Source organism: Enoplosus armatus, chromosome 10, assembly GCF_043641665.1.
Source record: "Enoplosus armatus isolate fEnoArm2 chromosome 10, fEnoArm2.hap1, whole genome shotgun sequence".
Classification (NCBI taxonomy): Eukaryota; Metazoa; Chordata; class Actinopteri; order Centrarchiformes; family Enoplosidae; genus Enoplosus; species Enoplosus armatus.
Window position 1 is genome coordinate 20,299,158 of NC_092189.1, and position 20,723 is coordinate 20,319,880.

A 20,723-nucleotide genomic window follows, 5' to 3' on the forward strand; every position below is an offset into this window, starting at 1 on the left:
TACTGTGAAACCTCAGCCCCTTGAGTGCATTTTCGCAATTGCATCATACATATTGTTAATGTGATTCTGTGTCAAGACTGAATAGTTGTACAGTGTTTCTCATCACTGCTGATTAGTCAGACACTGCTGCATGCGTGTGAGGTGAAATGATTCAGCCCAAGGACAGAGTGTAATGGCTGATGTCGGGTAGATATTTCTCCCACTTGAAAATAAAATCTACGTATGTGATGTAGTGTCAATGGAAATTAGTTCCTAAAGTTCCTAAATTCACATATTCCACATTTGATTTATAATAATTTTGCAGTGGTATTTCTTGAGATTTAAACAAAATGCTTAAATAGAAGCTGTTGTAAAACATTTCAACTTTAAGTGATGGGTAAGAAGTTTGGCTTTTCTTAACTTTCCAACTATCCAAGGAAGAAATTCATAAAGAAAAGAAATACCACTTACACATTGTAAAACAAACAGGAGTGTCACACAAAAGTGTTCAATAGGTTTTGTTGTTCTTGCTTTGTATTTGTTCTGAAAGATAATAGTTTTGTCCCTCAATCATTTATGGAATATCACAAGTGAGCTTGACAGAACTGACACATATGAAAGATTGATATGATGTTTAAACAAATTTCAACAAGTCCATTGTGCCTGGTTCTAGAGTATATTTAACTCTGCACTGTAAGTATTTTCATTTATGTTGGTTTACTGAGTGTCATGAAAGACGTGACATTGGGACAACGTTCTCAACTGATGGTTTTGTTGTACTGCCCACTTGTGTAGGTCTGACTGCCTGCGGCGGTGTTATTATTGGGCTAAGTGAAGACTGTATTTGATTATAATTGGAGGGAAAGATGCAGGCCATTCATGCATGCTTCCCTATAGGCTCGGGAGCTTTGAATCCACCAGCAAGTGTGGTGCAGACCCGACACAATGACTCCCTGTTACAACCAGCTTCTGCTTGTCAAAAACAGTTAAAATCACACCAATTATTTTGTCGCTGCACTGGGAATAGCTGTTTTAGCTAAACTGTACCAACTGCAGTTGTACACATGCCAAGTAGACTTAAACAAAGACTTTTATTATAGCCCAATACCCCAAAAGTTACCATCTAACATCAAGCTTCATTTTATAGAGCAGTGTATGAAAAAGGTTCATAGTTGCAATGAGAACCAACATTTTTTAGAAGGACACATTCACCAGATTAATTCCATACACCAGATAATTGGACAAAAGACTAAGGTATTTTTAACACTTATGGCCCTGTTTTTAGCTTTGTGATAATGTGTTTTAGGGGAAATTAAATGGGTTTCAAATGGTTTATTTATCTGACAAATTCACGCAATTTGTGAATTTTGTCATGCAAACAATATATAGCAAATACAGTTGTATCAGTAAATCCACCCATTACACTAAACTAAATAAAATGAAACAAGTTAAGATCCTAAGAAAATAACATGAAATGATGTTATGAAATGGAAAAAGAAAAGATCTGCATTATTTTTTCCTTTTTGACTTTGGGTAGCTTAAGTGATGCCAAGGAAAGGGAAAACCTTAACTTGTGACTGAAGTCCTGAAAGATCACAATGGTTCGCCATGTTTCTTTTGTGAAACATCCTCAGGATATAGCCTGAAATCCCCGTCCGTCTGGAGCTGGGGCCTATTTTAGTCTGAGTGAAGTGAAAGGCCTTGGGTGGGATCATAAGGCAACTCTGTAAACAGGAAACTTCCATTCAAGACCAGGCGAGCTGGGCGCACCAATGTGGTGCAGATGCTAAACACAAGAACACTATGATCAGTTACTGAGTAATGCCTCTCTCAAATCCTGAGCAGGCCCTGGAGAATGGACACTTTCAATACCACAAATCACTCACAACAGACATTAACTTATGGTTCAAGATTGTACTTAGAGTTATTACACATGATTTTCATGCTGGGGGCATAGTTGGCTTTATATGCTTAAGTGGCTCTCACAGCACCTCTGTCTTTTTGTAGCTGTTGTGACCGTAACTGGCAGCTCACCAAATACGTCGTCAGCTCACATTATCCAAAGTGTTCGCTTTCACTGGCTTTTGAAAACAACAGTCATTGTCTCCTCTGGATGGAAGGTTTACAGTGTGACAATCACAGCCTTTGAGATAAAAAGGTGAGGAGTCACACCTAACACAGGCAGGCGCTAGACCCCGCTCCATTGTGATGGCAAATCATGAAAGAGCATAGATGACAATGTCGTCTAGTTACTAACAAAGGCAAAGCTGCTGGCTTGCTCCCAGCTCGGAGGGAACATGCTGTTCATGTGCTGATAGTCCTGCAGCCCAGAGACCCTCTGGAAACACTCCAAACATGAGACCGCTGTCACTGCCAATGTTGCATTTAAAACTAATTTAGGAATTTAGGAATTTAGCCTAATTGAATCATATTATAAGTAAGTCATATTCATTTAAGTAATATGTTTATATTGTGTATCATGCATGCATCATGTTTTCATGGGCCAAATTATGTCTCTAATAAATAAGTAGAATAGCCGCAGTCTCTCTTGTCTGTTAAATCGGACAGTGTTTCTTTTTTGTACCATGTGGCAATTGAGTTTATTGCAGATACTAACTGTGTAATGCAGTATGGCTGTATTTTATAAAGGACTGTCAGAAACATATTAGCAATGTTGGATAACTTTTTAAAGTTTACATTATTTGGTTAAAGTGTAGGTTCTTGTGTCCAAAAAATGGTATGTGTTTTGGTACAAATAGTATGTATTTGGGGAAAACATACGATTAAGTGACAAATGTGCAAAAAAACAAAATGTTTCAGCCAAGACAACATCAGCAGTTCTGTTGACATTCTCTGAATGTCCTTGGGCATGTAAATGGGTATTGTTTTAAAGTGATACCTACTAAAACACATCCTCTTATGCTGCCACAACAACATCAACAAGTTCCTAAACAACAGTACAGGAGATTTTACATGAGATTTCTTACAAACTATCCTATGCTGCTGGTGACCAGGGAGTGTTTTGGCATTGGGGCCCTAAAAGAGAAATCTGGCTTGTGTGAAAGCAGTTCTCGTCGTGAAAGAGTTTCTGTAGTTGTTCCCTAGCAACCAGTAGCTAGAGTAGCACTGTAATGCTGCAGTTACTTTATGCAGAAGGCCATAGGAGGAAGCAGCAGAGATGTGAAAGATTGATTATTGTATTTCAGAAATACATCAATGGCATTAATGGCTCTACAGTTTTGGAAAGACCAAACGGAAGCAGTCTCAGCTAAGTATCAGTGTTATTTTTCTCCCATTGTGAAACTCTGGGGGATTTCATTAGTAACTCTCCTCCAGCCTTTGGTTAATTGGACAGAAGAAAGCGGGGGAAGCTGGAACCCAGCATTTTTGGATCATTTAGGCCACCAAGCCAGCCATTTGCCCCAGGAAGATTAAAGCACATCCCCATCCCATTTTATCCACCCTACCCTTTTTCTTCTTGTTTTCGCTTTGAGCTCTCATGAATTGATCTTTATATGATGTTGCGTAACTTTGTGATGATTGCACTGCACCTCTTTGAGGCCTTTGTTTGAACGAGATGGAGCGGGTTTCATTTGGCCGGACAGTTGGCTTTGTTCCCGGGTACAGACCTGCTACGATGAGGTTCAATGACAGAGCTGTGAGATCTCTTTGTGTCCAATATTGGTCAGAGTCCACCGTTGAATCCACATTGAGCCATTGTTGTGGTTAAGGCTGCATGTTTATGGCTAAAACAGGTGTGGTGTTTTTACCTAAGATATCATGATAATTGCTCTTTAAGATTTATTATTATTATTAACTAATCAATATCAATTAAACAGGTTTTTATTTTTTCAATAAATCCTTTGGTCTATAAAACAACAGAAAACTTTGGGAAAATTCCCATCACAATCGTAGAGTCTTTCGAAATGAAGAATCGAATCAGTTTCACTTATAAACTATAATTCCAACACAGGACTTGTTATTATTAATTGTGCAGACCTGTCGTAGATGCAGTATGTGTGCTGAGGCTGTTTATAGTTGGGTACAGTGGTTGACTCTGAATGAGGCTGTGGTTAGAGTAGCGGTGGTCATGGTGCAACACTGTGGTCAAAGACTGTGTCAAGAGGCTGCAGACTGCAGGTTGTTTGCTTATATTGAGTCTCCATCAGTGACAAATATGGTCCTGATTTTTGGTGTAAAATCTTGATTTGTGTTCAGTCCAGATGGATAAAAGATGTCACTGTTATCAAGCCCAAGAACCGAGTGTGTTAAAGCCTTGGAGGTAATCTTGGCAGCATATTAGTTGCATTCAGCTGCATTTTTTAAATAAAAATAATATACTAAAAGACAATGTCAAAACTAGTGAGGAACCTACAGAGAATTATCACCTGAGTCTGCATCCTTACAGAGCTTTATAGAGAGTTTCAGCTCATTGTTAATTTGTCCGGCCAGCTACTATACTGTTGTGGTTCACTCTCATTGCGTTGTTTTTGGCCGCAGCAGGCAGCTGTTTTAGTGAAGTCCAAAGTCCAAGAAGTCCAAAGAGTTAAAAGAACAATGACATGTTCAAGACCAGTTGTATCTGTTTGACTTTATTTTCCTCATTTCGCTTTCAGAGTTTGGCTACTAAAGTCTAATCCCAGATCCTCAATTTATTCTTGTGATGCCGTTGAAAGCTTTGAGTTCTTGCCCTGTGTGACAGTACTGTGGTATTATGGGGTGCGACTGTGTCAGCAAATATCATTCAGTGCTAATTAGATCGCTGTGAGATCCTGTATCTGTGCGGCTTGACTAATGCTATGTGGATGATATTAAAATGGCACCAGACTCATGCAAGAAAGTTCACTTTTACTTATCGGACAACTTGGCTTGTTTTTACCCTCAAGGACACCAGTGCAGTGTTATGTCCTTGCAGTGTTTACTGCAGATTCTGGATTAGTAATCAGTACACGTGCTCAAGCAATGATCCTTTCCCACCTTGTGCAGTTCTTATAAATCATACTGATATTATTAAGTGAATTAATAAAATGTTCTGTACTTGTACTGTGAACAATGCAGCTCTTTCTTAATGCTGACCACAAACTCCTTCCTCCTTCTCCTCATAAATTATTTCTTCTCTTACCCCATAACTTAGAGCAACTCTCCTCCTCTGGTACAAAAACTCCAGTATTTTTGTTGATCTGTGGAATTAGAGCGTCTTTCCATTTTAATTTATATTATCATTCAAAGAAAAATGTCTATGTATCTATACCACAGAGGCAAGGCAGACATGGTTTAATTTGTTTAACCCAACTGTTCTCAAGGATCATACAGCTTTGTTTGTGACATATTCACTGAAATAACCACACGTCCAAATCAGCAATGGATGATATTTGTTGTAAAACTAAAATATTTATAATATGTATAATATAATGTGCATTTTTTCCTTCTGGAGGTTTTGCTAAATGCAGCTAGTGCAAGAGGATGATGAAACTTCCTCACCTGAAAGGGTAGTTTTTGTATCGCTTGTGCTGGTTTGCTATCATGCAGCCATCGGAGTGAGATATTGAGCTTCAGCAATAAGCTATTCTCAATGCAATCTTAACACTGCAAGATATATCTTGACATGCCACGATGATACTCAAGCTGACTCTTTATATAACATGATCTTTATCTGTAGAAGAGGTGGCAGGAGGTTTGGTTGCACAATTTTATTTTTTGAAGTGTTGGACTAAAGACACACACATGCATACACTTCTAAACCAACATCTGTGTCAGCTGGGTGCAGCACTGATCAAAGCAGATGGGGTTGGAGAGGTCAGTTAACCCTTAGCATTCATTTTGATATGCTTACTGCTAAGACAAATTAGTTGATTTTTTGTGAAACATGCAAACACTTTTTTAAAGAACATCCTCTTGAGCTGCTGCACAATTCTTACAAAAGACTTGTAATAAAACTCACTATCTGCTGCTACTTGTGCAGTCTAGCATGCATCTAATTTGCATGCCTCAAGAGACCGAGTGCGTTTTAGTTCTTGAGGGTTTTACACTGGCAGGCAGCTCAAGTAGGTGCTGTTAAGCTCATTCACATGCCTCCCTGATTCCTGTTCCAGCCAGTCACCATGTCCACCAGCTGCCTGACCATGGTGGGAAATAAACAGCAGCTCCCAAGTGCTTTTAAATTTTGTCTGTGACTGCGAAGTTGTTCTGCTCCACCGGCCACTTCAGCCACCCACCGTCATTCAGAGGCCTGATTCTACTCAATAAATTCCATCAAGTTGGTGTAACAGTGAAAGTGGAGGATGGCTAGATGTACTAGACGCCTTCCTGTTGACATAGAAGAGTCCTATGTTCTACATCTGAACAGGTGGCAGTGGAAGTGTGATTGTTTGTCCAGCACTTAATTCAGCATCCAAGGCAGAGAGGAAGGAGGAGAGGGCCATGTGCTCTGCTAGCTTAACCTGGTGAGTTAACACCAAGTGCTTAATGTTAATAAGACTGCTAATTAGCTTTGTGTAGTATGTGCCAACTTCATTCAGGTGGCACATGGTTTTAATGTAGTCCTGGTGGCAAAACATGAAGGACATTTGAATTTAGAAAGTGTGGATACTCTCACTCTTCATCAGCTCAAAATATAAAGAAACAGTTGTTAAATTGCAGTTAGCAGCATAATACCAGTTTGATAACTCTTCAACTCTGTCTGGATCCTTTTATTTTTGAGGTCCTTTGAAGGATTAACTTCAGTTTATGTTTCTTCCCCCCAAGTGTTGCAGTGAATGCAGTGTTTTGGAAATGAGCTCTTCCATTCTGCCAGTGAACATCCTTTGCTATCATCACATGCGGTGACTTTGTAAAACCGTCTCTCAGACCTCGACGTTTGGCCAGAACAGCCACAGATAGCGGCGGAGCGGCGCTCGTCACTGTGTGACCTTGTTGTAGCCCACAAAGCCTCCACCTGCTCTCTCACACAGGCTAATGGATAAAAATACCCAGCAGATCCCACACTCTCTGTCAATAGAGATTCAAGGACAGCTGCTAGCCACCCTGTTAACACGGGGAATGTACAAACAAAGGCAAAGGAATACACACATGCACACACACATGCTAACACAAACAGAGACAGACATGCACACAGTGGCACCCAGTGGAACATCATACCGCTGCCCCTGAGGTGTATGATGAACGCTGTGCACATTTGGAATAAACTGCCGTCACTGCTGTTTTGGCTGCTTCAGGGGGCGGCAGTCTTCCTCAGTCCCACTTGGCACACTGACACAGACACGCTGCGGCATTTGTGCTGAGAAGACAATATATAATGCAATATATTGCCATTAGCAGATACTGCACCGTAGGCAACATGACCTTCCAACCTTCAACACTGGCTGTCTGACTCCCAGTGGTCTGTTTACCTCGTTACACAGCTTCAGGCTGTTTACCTCCTCGTACAGCAGCTCTGTCCACTTCATTATGCTCCAACACTCGCTTTTAAATTGTAATTCAGTCTCTGATGCAGCCATATGCTCTTTATTAGACAGCCAGACATGATGAGACTGACATTTCATTTTGTGCAAGGCCGTATTAAAGTCCAGTGTGGAGAATCTATAAAATGCACAGAAGGCTGCCTTTGTGGTTGTTTTTAATGGAAATGACATTTAGCAGTTAATGAACTAATGAACCCTGGTAAGACCTGAGGGACAGTGTGCTTTGATGTGCTGTCAGGTAAATTATGGCTGTAACTGACAATTATGTTCCTTATGGTTTCATCTTTTGATTAATCTTTTGATCTATGAAAGTCATAAAATAGTGCCCATTACCATTTTCTAAATCCGAAGTTGACATCTTCAGATGCCAACCCATCAACCCATCAGTTATTGAAAATGATATAATGAAAAGCAACTCAGTGCATCTTTTAGAGGTGAAATGATTAGTTGATCAACAGACAATTACTTGGCCACTGCTTTAATAATTGATTAAATACCATCCATGCAATACATTCTATAGTTCCACTTTCCAAAATGTACGTGATTTCTGCTTTTTGTCTTATGTGATAGTAAACTGAAGCCGTAAAGTTTGGCTTTAGGAAATTGAGATTGTGAGAATTTGTGTTTGTTTGATTAATCGAGAAAATAATTAGCAGATTCATTGATGGTGGAAATAGTTGTTAGTTGCAGCGCTAGGATCTTTTATGGTCCTAACTGTTAAACTGACACAGATGGCTCCTCCACTTGGTATGCTATATAGTACCTTCCGTAGGTTAGCGAGCAGGAGGGGGTGGGAGGTGCGACTGAGATGACCTCTTTAGGCCGTGTGTGTGTGTGTGTCTGTTGGTGTGAGACATTATCTAGCCAGTGTCATCTGAGGAATGCAAGCCTCACCCTGGCCTGACACACAAGACGGCCCCTCCACTGTCACGGTAACGGGATCCAGGAATACCGACGCATCACTGAATGAGGGGTCGTTGGTATCGAAAGGCAAACCTGGAAAAGGTCAAAACTTCAGAAGGGAATGTTCTGGATCAAGATGTGGTGTGGAGCTGCTCAAAACTGAATGAATGACCGAATTAATGAATAAATACATTTCCTAATTACAGGAGGCTACATTTGTTTAAATAGTAATGGTAATAATTTGCTTTAAAATGCTAATCACCAAATAAGAAACTAATATAGAAAATCCAAAGTCCACACGTTTTGCAGTTCAAACAGAAATTATTAAATCATTTGATTTGTTTTGTCATGGTTGTGTTGCCTTAATGAGCCGTTTTTGCATACCACATCCTCATTGTTTGAGTCCAACCTTGAAGGGGCTGCATTAAAGTTCAGATGGTGAAGGTACGGAGTTAAAAGCTCACCCCGCAGTGACAAGTGAGCAATTGTTATAAAACTAGGTCGTCCTCGCTCCCAAGTCGCGGGGGATTAATTTGTGCTTTTCACAGCTATTTTCTGAAACAGAACGACAACAAATCCTCCCCGCACAAAGTGCTGTGATTAGAACGGCCATTCCTTCTCCGACTGCCAGGGATCAAGGTCGTAAGCATCTTAGACAGGGATGGTGTAATGAGCCTACTGGTAGAGAGATGCAGCTTGTCTGCTGAACCCAGCCTCTTGCAAACTGGAAACTGCAGTAGTCAATACTGCAGTTTTAATGTGACGTTTAATTGCATTCTTTTCAATAATAACTTTGGTGTACTTCATCAGCACTTCCCCGTTCCACACTATCCTGCTCTCATTTAGTTACAGACCGTGGAAAGTTTTTTAGCTCGGAAGGATCCAAAACGTAGCTGATGATGGAAAGTGTGTCATGCTCTACGGTTTGTCATAGTTGAACCAACAAATGTCAGGCCTGCTCCTCTGACTGCCACCGTGGACGGAACGGAAGGATCACAATTTGCCAGATTTCACAATTTGCCAGTGAGATGTTACTCAGTGTGAAAACTCATTCAGACAAGTCCCTTACAAGTTGCCTGGCAGTGCTGACAGAAGTGCATATGCCTCACAGTAGGCGGCCGCCCTGCTTTCTCTCTCGCTCTCGCGGCCTCTCCGTTCATCTCTCCGTTGGCTTGATAAGAATAGCAGTAGAGTTGGCAGACAGACTCTGGTTTTAAATGTTTGGGGAGAGCAAGTATTCATGATGGGCTCTTTTCACTTCTTTTCGACATGTTATTGACTAAACGATTCAACAAAAATAGATTAATAATAACGATAGTAGTTGTTAGTTGTAGCCCTTGGTAAATTGCATTAAAACTGTGATTTTGATTTATACCAATATGTAGTCTCACTCTTACATGACATCTAGATGTGAAACAATTAGTCAATTAATCAGTCGTTATTCAGTTATTCAGTTCATTGTTTGCTTCTCAATTGTTGGGATTTCTTGATTTCTTAACCCTCTGATTTGTACATTGAATATCTTTCATCTAATATCTAATATTTTTCACTTTTTTTGAATTTCATGGGCTGAATGATGATGATGATTCATCAGAACAAGCAATCTTACTGGTCAACCGATGAAAATAATGCAGCCCTACTGGCAACAATTCTACCATATTTGCATTAGCAGGGAAACCTGCTGCATCAGATCAAGTTCTCCTAATTTCTTCCTTAGTTCAACAAAGTGGAACTGTGTTTCGCCATCTGATGAACTGCTCACAAGCAAAAACAAAACGAATCAAATGTGTGTGAGAGAGAAATAGAAGAGTAACATGAATGAAAAAGAAAAAGCTTTGGAGGAACAACAAAGATAACAGCAAAGGTCTTAAGGTCCTTAGAATCAAGGAGGCTGATGGTGTTGGTGAGGAAGAAGAAATAAGTTCTTCCAACCTGACTTGGTTTTCGTTTCAAAACAAGGGTCACATTCGTTATGTGTAACGTGTTTGGATTCAAGGTGACGGCGATGACAGTCAGAAGCACATACTTTGGAAGCAATGTTATGCACTGTAGTGAAACATCACAAGTATACTCCAGCACCTGAAACGTCACCACAGAAAGTAATATGAAGCTATAAAAGCCACAAAAAGTACCAGAAAATGAATTCTCCCTGGCCACAGAAACATACAGTACATCACCATTTTGAAAAAGCTCTCAGAGGCACAAGGGCAGATAAGACGGGGCGGACAAATTTATATTAAAAAGTGTGTCTCAGTGAGATTCTCTTGTTATCCAGCATTACAGTTACCTCCTGTGTATTTAAGAAACTGTCTACAGAGTGCAGTGCCTTTTTGTTACTGTTACAGAACAAAACTCCTCCACTGATTCTAGATTTTCCAGATGAAAGTACGACATGTTTTACAGCTTGGCCAGAAAGTAACAAACATGTCATTGGGATCACTTGAGAGAAGGATTTCCTCGACAGTAGTTGGATGAGCACGAGGCTTGCATGCACACATGCAGACGGCTGGAGATGTTAATGTTGTCAACAAAGGAGACACGATCATTGATTTACTCTGCTGGGTGATTCATTGAGGGCAGCGCATCATGTGTCTGGTTTTATGGGTTTATAACACTTAATCGGTCATTCCTAGGCAGTATAAAAATCTCATCACTTGCAGTTTGCTACGGTCCCTTGACACATTAACAGATCAGTCTTTCTACTGCTCAGTGATACTCATTTCTATCCACAGTTTTCACAGTAGTTGTTGAAATTAAAAAACGTGAGTGTTGATTCAAACTAGACTCTTGGATGTGTTGAAATATTGGTCTCTGGTCTCCCATCAGATACAGAGGCTGCTTAGGTCATCAGAAATGTACTTCACCTCCCTACCTGCGACTCTTTTGTTTATCTCTCCCACAGTGTGCCATTGTTTTTGAAAGGTTGCAGCCCCTTTCTTTGATGTTTGTCTACAGTGGGTGATGGATGCATGCAGAGGGCTGCTATCTGCACTCAGCCAGAGCCAAATGAATAAATGGATTGACCATTTGTGCCACAGTGAAAGGGCCTGACTAGAGGAAAGCTTCCTATCTGGCGAACAGACACTGTGGTGTTAAGAGATAAAAAAAAAGCAGCTGCATTTTCTAGCCATAGTTTAAGGTGACCCAGGGCTGTTGATTTCATTGAACGAAATACTGAAATTACAGTATCATCAGCTATTTTTGTAATTGATTGTTTTGAGTCATTTATCAAGCAAAAATACTTACGTAAATGTTTTTTACATGAATATCTGAATACCTTTCACTGTTGATCACTGGGAAAATGTGACAAGCATTTTTCACTGCTCATAAATAAACCAATCAGTAGATGAATTGAGCATTTATGACAATTATTGTCATTTGCAGCCCTGGCTTAGAGGTAAAGCACATTTTAAATTCTTAAAGAAATTCTGTTTCCTTGTGTCACTGTTCAACTTCATATGCAGCAAAACAAACAGCATTCTTTTTTTTTTATCATTTTAGGTCACCGACGTGGCTTTTTACACTGATATCTTTTCATGTATGACTGTATTTGTTTTCACTGCAACCTTAGGCTCTTCTATTTTCTCGTAAGTCTCAATGAACAAAACTACCTTGACCTCCCTTTGCTCACTGAATGCTTTGCCACTCAACAGGCTGGCACCGGGCCCGACACTGCACCCTCTCCCTCTGGGGCCTAACATAATTGGTGGAAAATGGAGGATGTCTTGCTCTGTGTGTGTGTGTGTCTTCGGGCCCCAAATAGGGGAAGACAAGGCCTGCTATTGTTTAATTTGTATCCAGGAGAGGAAATGCCTCCACTCGTTTGGCTGCATTTCGCTGCTACCATCTGTCTTACAAACGAAGGTGTAAAGCGATGACATACTGTATTGCATCAAGGAAATAACTGGGGAAGTTTACAAAAAGGTTCGATTGACAGCATGTAACTGGTATGCGAGGAACGCCATCGCTAGTTTTGCACAAACAGCTTTGAAGTATCCACGAGGTTTTATCAAGAACAGCATCTTGGTATGTTTTTCCTTTAGTGGGGGCCACCTGTGTTCCTGGAAGGATTAGTTTGGAGAAGGAAGGAGGAGGGATTAGATGGTGTTACTGGTGTAGCCTGGGAGTTTTAGCTACCCACAAAAAGCCCAAAAGCCGGCAGTTTTTTAAAAATGAACAAGCTTTGTCCTTTTTCAGCACACACAATGAGCAGAATTTTGGCTGGATACAGCCTTCATCAGCATGTCCTAGTTTCAGCTACCCACTACTCATGGTCTGATCTCCTTCCTGTTTCTGTTCTATGAGAGACTGTGGGTCCTGCTTTCAGCCAAGGGTGTGAATGAACACCAAGCAGGCATCACCTAAAGTGATGTTGAAAGCATAGATCAAACACCCTCTTCTTTTGATCTCCGTACTGAGACGCAAAAGCTCAAAAATCAGCTGTTAGAATAATTAAAGTCCATGCAAGGTCTTTTATTGTTTAAATGTTAAACTGTTTTTAAAAAGTACTGTAATGGTGAAGGCTTTGTTGTGATTTGATGATGTCTATGTCCTAAAACTGTCCTCTGTCCTCTCCATGTGCACTTTGTGGCGATTGTGTTTGGCTCCGTCTGAAAGGAGACCAGACAGAAAAAGAAAGAAAATCAGACCGGAAAATGTAGGGCCCAGGGAGTGGAAAAGATGGGGTCCTTTACATTCTTTCCATACAGTCAATCTGAAATATTTGAGACTGAAGCCACAATTGATGGTTTTGCATATTTCTCCTTGTGAGGCTGCGTTTGAGTGGCGCTGTTTTATTCACCGTGATGTCACTGTGGAGGGGGAACAAGAAACCTACAACACTGCCACCTAGTGGTGACCTTCTGTCTGGATTATTGCATACTTGGTGCCTAAGAAGGGCTCAACAGCCCATATTGACGTGTTGTAGGTCACTGGAAGCTGTTTCGGCCCTTTTTGGTTTTTGTTCAAATTCTGTGACCAAATCCAAAATCAAATTCATGACTTATGATAAATTGATATTTGGAAACTAATAGAGGGAGAAAAGGGGATGACATGCGACAAGGTCCTGGCCGAGGACCTTTGTAGGTACAGCGTTACAGAATTTACAGAATTCTTTCTATAGATGTGACCTGGTTGTTTCTCCATGGAGAGACTAGTTATCACATTTTATGTATATGTATACTTTATGTTTGTGTACAGTTTTAGTTTTCAGTTAAACATTATGTTTTAGGGTTTTAAAGTCTTAAAGTGAGATTTACCAAAGCCAGCAGTGTTTCAAGTTAGCACTGGAACTGTAATAGTTTAAGACTCCTTCAAGGAAGGAATAAAGTCTCTGGCTTTACAGAGTGTGTAGCACCCTAACAGACTTGTTTATTCCGACCAAACCAGCAAATATTCCCATCTGAGATGTCCGAACCAGTGATTTATTTTTTTGGCGTTTTCCCTTTTGAAAAATAACATAATTAATTAATGAATCAATATCAAAATAGTCGCCAGTTAATGGACTCTCTATCAAGTAATTGATTAATCAACTAATCATTTCGGCTCTACCATTGCCCCAAAGTTAAATGTATTTTTCACATACTGTAAACCTGTGCATGCTGTTTCACTGACATAGTTTGCATTGATTTTGTACACTTCTCTAAATTAATGTCACATTTTACTTTACATTTGCAATTAAGCTGACCCATCAGTGGTCATTGTGCCATTGCATTTAATATCCAAAATGTTCCCAGTTAATCAAGGCTGTAGTTCGTCAGTTACCCAGTAGGTGTCAGTATGTGTCTGAACATTGCCACTGTTGAACCATTGCTCCTGTGTATGCTGTTTCACTGACCACAGACACTTTGAACATAAGGATTTGGTTAGTGAGGATATCACCGTGTGATGTAACAGGGCCAGGCAGCCCTGAGGACAAAAGAGTTTCTTTCAGTGTCTGCTTCATAAAGGCCAAACCCAAATAAAAAAAACCCCAAGAGTTTCTGACTTCAAGGGACCAACACCCAGTCATGTAGTTTCATAACACAGTCTGCATATTAATTCATATTCTGTAGTAATGTGTTGACGATTAGATGTGCATGGTTATTTCCAACAGGTGGTATACAGAACACATATTTTACTGCACTTTTTTCACTATTAAGTGTGGTGTCTTTTCACTTTCGTCTTTTGTAATGGAAACATCTGAATATTGTTTTATTTGTTAATCCACGGTCATGTGCACCTGAGTTTCATGCATTCTTTGTAGGGTTTGATTTGTATAAAAATATATTACTAATAGTAATCACTTTTGTCAGGCTCTGACTAACCCAGCTTTACATTAAAGTGAGAAGTACAAAGTGTTTTTTTTGCAGTTGTTGGACTGAAAATAAGATTTTGTTGTGTTAAAGATGTGTGTTGTGTGTTATTTTCTGTTCTTAAATCAGCTTAAAGGCTTCTTGATTCTGGCACTTTCTCTTCTTCTGCCACAGACATTGGGACACCAAACCAGCACAAACAAAGTGTTACTTAGCTTTTGTGGTCAACATTTCATAAAATTTTCAATAAGCTTATGATTGCTGCTCTAAGAAACATAACCCAGAGACAGGTTGGCCATTGTGTGTGTGTGTGTGTGTGTGTGTGTGTGTGTGTGTGTGTGTGTGTGTGTGTGTGTGTGTGTGTGTGTGTGTGTGTGTGTGTGTGTGTATGTATGTGTATGTGTGTGTATGTGTCTGGCGGGGTCTTAACACAAGAGTCTCTGTTGTCCCTCCGCTCTGCTGTCGCCACATCTACCTCCAGTTGCCGTCGACAAAGGCATCCCAGTAGCTGCATCCAGCGCCGCAACACACACACACACACACACACACACACACACACACACACACACACACAGAGTCAGTGCCCCAGTGTGTACCAATAGACAGTGGAGTAGCTGTGCTGACTGCCAGCTCTCAGAGAGGACCACTTTGTTTCACCTCTGACTTGGATTCAGGCCAAACAATCTGAGAGTCGCTCACTGGGTCACTTGATGAAGTAATTGAATGGGGAGTTCATAGTTGTGCAGTGTACTTCCTTATTTTTTCTCTGCGAGGTGCTTTATTGCTTTCTGTTCCAATGCTCAGTCGCACAAATCAATGTCACTATCTTTGTAAAAGGTTTTCTGTTGTATGAGTGTTCAGTTTGTCCACTGCAGAGTGAATGATTTTAAGAGTCAATGCGACTACATAATCGTTACTCAGCTATGTTTGAGTGTGTTTTCTCTTGGCACTTTTTGCTCATTGGCATTGAGTGTTAAAACGATGAGTCGATTAAGCAGATAGTTGATTCTGATCATTTATTTACTGCTTTTCTTTGTTTTATACCACGTAAAAAGAATCTATAATGAAAGTAATCTTTAGTAGCAGCCATGTCAAGGATTATTATTGTTTTGATGTTACATTTCAACATGCATTAACTGATTTTTGTTGGCTACTTGGTGGCATTGCAACAAGATAAACACAACATTGGCATATGATCAAACTGATATGGTGAAATTGTTAGCAAACAGTCTCCCATTTACACATCTAAATTATCTGTCTCTACAGCTGCTGCAGTAAATGCTCCATTATGTTCACCAGCTAGTTGCCAACGTCTGCCATTTGGTGCTGAGCAGGTAGTGTACAGTGGGTTTATCAGAGGTTTTTCACAGAAAACAGCTGTCTGCTGCGGCTGGAAAGAGGTTGATGAGAGTGGTTAGAGTGAATCAAAACAGCGGTCGTTGCCCATAAAACCAAAGTGAGAGCTGAAAGTTGCTGTAAAGCTCCGTAGAACTGAGGGAAACTTGAAATTACAGTGATAATTCTCCGCGGGTTTGTCACTATGTGCGAGGCCTTTCACATTACACGGTCATTTCATACATTGTTTATATAAAATATATTGATTGTGGCAGCTTTAAAGCTCTAACTCTGAACTCTAACAACACTTTTCCTCTGTTCCTCAGGACTTGGAGATCGTCTACTCTTATCTCCACGGGATGGAGGCCTTGTCCAACCTGCGAGAGCACCAGTTGAGGTTAGTGTCTGCACATGTTCCTGGTACTTTATTAACATACCTTAGAGCTTGATATTCCTATCACACAATTTCCAAATGCAAATTAAAACACAGCGACAACTCCTCAGTGTCTGCTTCATAACGGTTTGTAGTGAGGGGTGGAAAATTAACACCAAGCCGCCAGCCAAATGCTGCTGAAATTGGTCTGGTTTTCGAATCCAGCAGCCGCTCTGCCCTACAACTACTCGCTGGCTGGAATTATTTTACTCTCTAAAAGGCAAAGCTGCCTGCTACAATGTCAAAGTGGCTGAAATACAGCTTTTACTGAGACTGGCACATATAAAAGTAGATTTTCCTGATTGGTCTAAAACACAGTATTTTAAGCATGATTCAAATCAATTGTGTTAGTACTTGTTGGACTTAACACATTTCTAGATAACAAAGTGATAAAATCTGTTGGTTTGGTTCAATATCTGAATCACGGCAGTAAGTTCACATTTTTCAGACTGCTGATGTGAAATACACATTCAATAACTCTTTACACGTGAAGAAATTGACACTTTGACCAAGTGCTGTTGAAGGGGAACTACGCCCGTTTTACACTTACTAAGTCTTGGGAGTACTAAAAAATTATAAAGTCTTGTGTGGCTCCCAAGGAAGCTGCAAGAAATCTGATTCATTGCCTTAAGTGATGTCGCTTTCGTCAGATAAACTTGAGGCTGATGCTAGCACAACATGAACACTAAATCGCCAACCAAACTGTTGGTAGTTGAGTTGCATTGTGTTCGTAATGAAGGAGCCAGAATAAAAAAAGATGACGTCTCTGCAAGGATTTTGATACATACATATATATATATATATATATATATATATATATATATATTAATTGTATATATTTTTTTTTACATTGTGAACTACTCTTTTGAGACTGAAAAAACAAGTGTGTCTTTACATGACCAAACTCTCCATCCTTATGTGAACATGCCACTCTCCTGTCACCACGAATCTTCCAGTCTTTTCTGTCTGGCGTAGACTTTCTAAACACTGCATGTCAGAAGTCTGTTCCCAGCATGCCTTGTGTGCATACATGTGGATTATACTGGCGACGGGACAATGTAGCAGTACATGACCCATGAGCTGTAACATTCCACTGTGTGACCCCTCCGAGGCCTCCTACCCAACAGTAACCCCACTCCCTCCTCCCTGTTTGGATCCTGAGGAATGTCCCCGTGGTCCCACAGACCAATCCACCGCTCCTGCCAACTTTGGTTTTCCTAACTTAAAAAACCCCCGAAAAAATAAAAACCTCCCAGCCAGCCAGACATCCCACTAACTATGGGATTATGTTATAGTTCTTTTTTTCTCCACATTTCATCTGGGAGGAATGTGTTGTTTTTCTTCTGTAGTTCCTTTTCACAGCAACTTGTTTTTTAGAGCCGGGATTGTTTTTTGGTCGTTGTGCAATGGGGGCTGCAACGTGACGGCCGCCCCCAGCTATTTTTGAAGCCTTTTGTGTTTTGATCAGCTACTGTTTACTATAGCTGCCTGTCTGTAATGTTGAATGTGGAGGCGTCATGGGAAAGCCTGTTGTGGATGACTTCTTCACACTTTATGTTGGGAAAAACGAGTTTGATTCCAAAATCAGAGATCTGTGATTTGAAAAATGTGAGCCATTATCTATCCTTACAAAAGGAAAGAGTGAGGGGAAAAAAAGTAATGTTAAATGTAGAGTTCATCCTTGGTTGAATAATGATAGTACTTTCAAATAATTTGTTTTAAATACTTCATGCATAACACTATTAAACTAAGTAAAACTAAACAACATTTCACTAATGGGAGCAGTGGGAGCACAAAGGGAGTCTGTGCCTAATTCAGGAAGAGAAGCTACTGCGCAGAGAAAGTTCAAACAATTGTAAACCCTCGCTCTGTAAATATGCATCTGACCTGGATAACTGACACTTGTTTTGGGAGCAGAGGCATAAACAGTCTTGTGACGCTACGTTTAATTGTTCAAATCCCAAAACACACTTTAAAAATCTCTCATGGTGCCGTGAATGAGTAACTCTCCCATCTGTCTCCCATCCTACATCAACAACAAACAATAAAAGTGACGATGAATAAAAAATAGAATTAAAATAAAACGTTTGACAACAGTAACATAAAACATTACCAACAGACACCATAAAACAAACAAAGCTGACAATGAAAGATTACCCCAAAAGAAAGCCGTTTCTTCTTAAAAATGTCAAGAAAGAGGGAGGATATTCTACCAGATTACCAGAAGGAACATCTAACAGAAAGGCAGCGGAAGATCTGAGAACAGCTGGAACATAAAAAAAAGATTCCTTTTTTGCCACATGTTACGCATATTTGCCCATTAAATAGTTAAAAACGGATTGCATGTCATATCCAGATATTACCGGCATAACGACAGTAGAGGTTGAAAGTAGAAACACGTATTTGGAACTTTAGCAGTAAATGTTTTGATTTTGGTGTTGGCCCTTTTTGTACTTACAGAAGTGGCAGAGCAACTGACTTCCCCTCTAACAGTTACTTCATACTCTGCCATCAATCTGAAGTTACTATTGTCCTCATCAGCCTTACGTTATAACCTGCATCGGGATGATAACACTATAAAGCCATGTATATATCCATGCAATACTTGATTATTATCAGCAACACGTTCACTGCCACTGATGGTGGCTGAAAGTCATTCTGGGAAATGTAGGAAATCACTAGTTGTGGGTTTGCCTAAATATAAATGTATGTGTCACAGGTAGACAAGTTATGTCGTAGTATCAAGGGTTGAAATTTAAATGATTTAAAGGATTTAGTATTTGAGACTACGCCCTTATTAGAGCTGAGTCTCAATCTATTCCTTTCATTTTGTCTTGTTTTATAACACTGTTAACCAACCAAAGTTATTATTTCCTCCAAGTGTTTTCTGACCACCACTGTCCCCTCCCTCTCTTCTCTGTCCCTGCAGGATAATGTGTGAGACGGTGCGTTATGAGAGACATGAGGCCAACGAAGTGCTGTACTAGTAAGTACCACAGTGCCTGAAACTGCATGGGTGTGGACGCCAGTGTGGAAATGGATATTGATGATATTTGGTCAAACAGTTACATCTCTACCAGCGTATGAACACATGAAAAACAACAGGGCAGCCAGTGTAACAATATTTCAACTCTGTGTGATCAAAACACACTTTGTCCCGGGCCGTTAGTCAGAGTTATTGATGAGCCGAGGCGTGCCGGGGTCCACACAACGCCGCGACCTGGGTGACTCAAATGAAAACAAATGTCCATAAAGCACAGAAGCAGTCAGACGATGCCTTCATGGAGGTGTGTGTGTGTGGTTCAGTGTCACACCAAACCCCTCTACAGCACAGCTGAAGACGAAGAACCTAGAAAGGCTTTCCAGTCTAATTTCAGCTTGATTCAATAAGTCAGTGTGCACTGAATCGACAAAGAAAAACTAGCTGTAATAGCTCCTAAAAGCACTTCCTTCAAGTGGGCGAAAGCTAGCTAGTCGCCAGTGGTAATACTTACATGCTTCCTCCTTTGAGCTGGATGCTGTGGAGGGTTAATATGATTGGAAAGCTGTATTGGAAAGCCGACAGCTTCCTGACAGCTTCTGAGTGTGTTTGGACCTTTTTTGAAAGGCTGCCACAACTGTAGTCAGAAGAGAGCACACACAGTGTTTGACTGCTGTCAGATGTTGACGTCGTCCAAACACCCATGGTGAGAATTAAGACAGTTAATTAACTCTATCAGCCTCTCGAGGGGCTAGAGAGGGCGCATTGTCCCTTCTCTGCCTCCTGATCCCCTGTGTAGGTTTGCATGTGTGTGTTGGGGGATGATGTGGAAGAGTCAACACCTCATTAGAAGCCCACTCGGCGGTGTGGGAGCTGATTAAACAAAAGGAATGCAGATTAAGCGGTGGTCGCATAATAGACTCCAGTTTCAGCAAGATTCCCTCAGGTCCCCCACACCAGTCACTACACACACACACACACACAGTCTTTCCTATAGCTAAGAAGCTCACTTTGCATTTGTAGTAGTATTGTTAAAGCCAGAATGAGTAGGATTTTCCTAAAAATCAATGTATAGACTCATACAAAAATAATCTGCCCATGCACAGTCATGTAAGGGTGTCAGTAAAGCCAACTTTCTGTTGCGTCCAACCCACTCTATAATCACACACTTTTCCTGTTTTTCGACCTATGGAGGATGAAGAAGACATTTTCCTGTTCTGGTGGGGATTCTGAGTGGGGAGATCTTTCCAAAAATTCTGAAAATGAAAACACTAGGGACACAGATCATTTTAACATGTAAACAGTGTTTTCCGGTATCGACAGCTGAGTATAGACGTAGT

The 20,723-nt window shown here is 40.5% G+C and overlaps 1 protein-coding gene across 1 annotated transcript in view; it reads left to right on the top strand.

Annotated features, from left to right (window-relative positions):
• The window catches only part of rapgef2b (Rap guanine nucleotide exchange factor 2b), a 99,912-nt gene that overhangs the window by 10,600 nt on the left and 68,589 nt on the right, over nucleotides 1–20,723 (top strand). Inside the window, exons 2-3 of the mRNA XM_070912875.1 lie at nucleotides 16,297–16,367; nucleotides 19,333–19,389. Of these exons, the coding sequence (XP_070768976.1) occupies nucleotides 16,297–16,367; nucleotides 19,333–19,389 (128 nt within the window). The remainder of the gene's footprint in view (nucleotides 1–16,296; nucleotides 16,368–19,332; nucleotides 19,390–20,723) is intronic.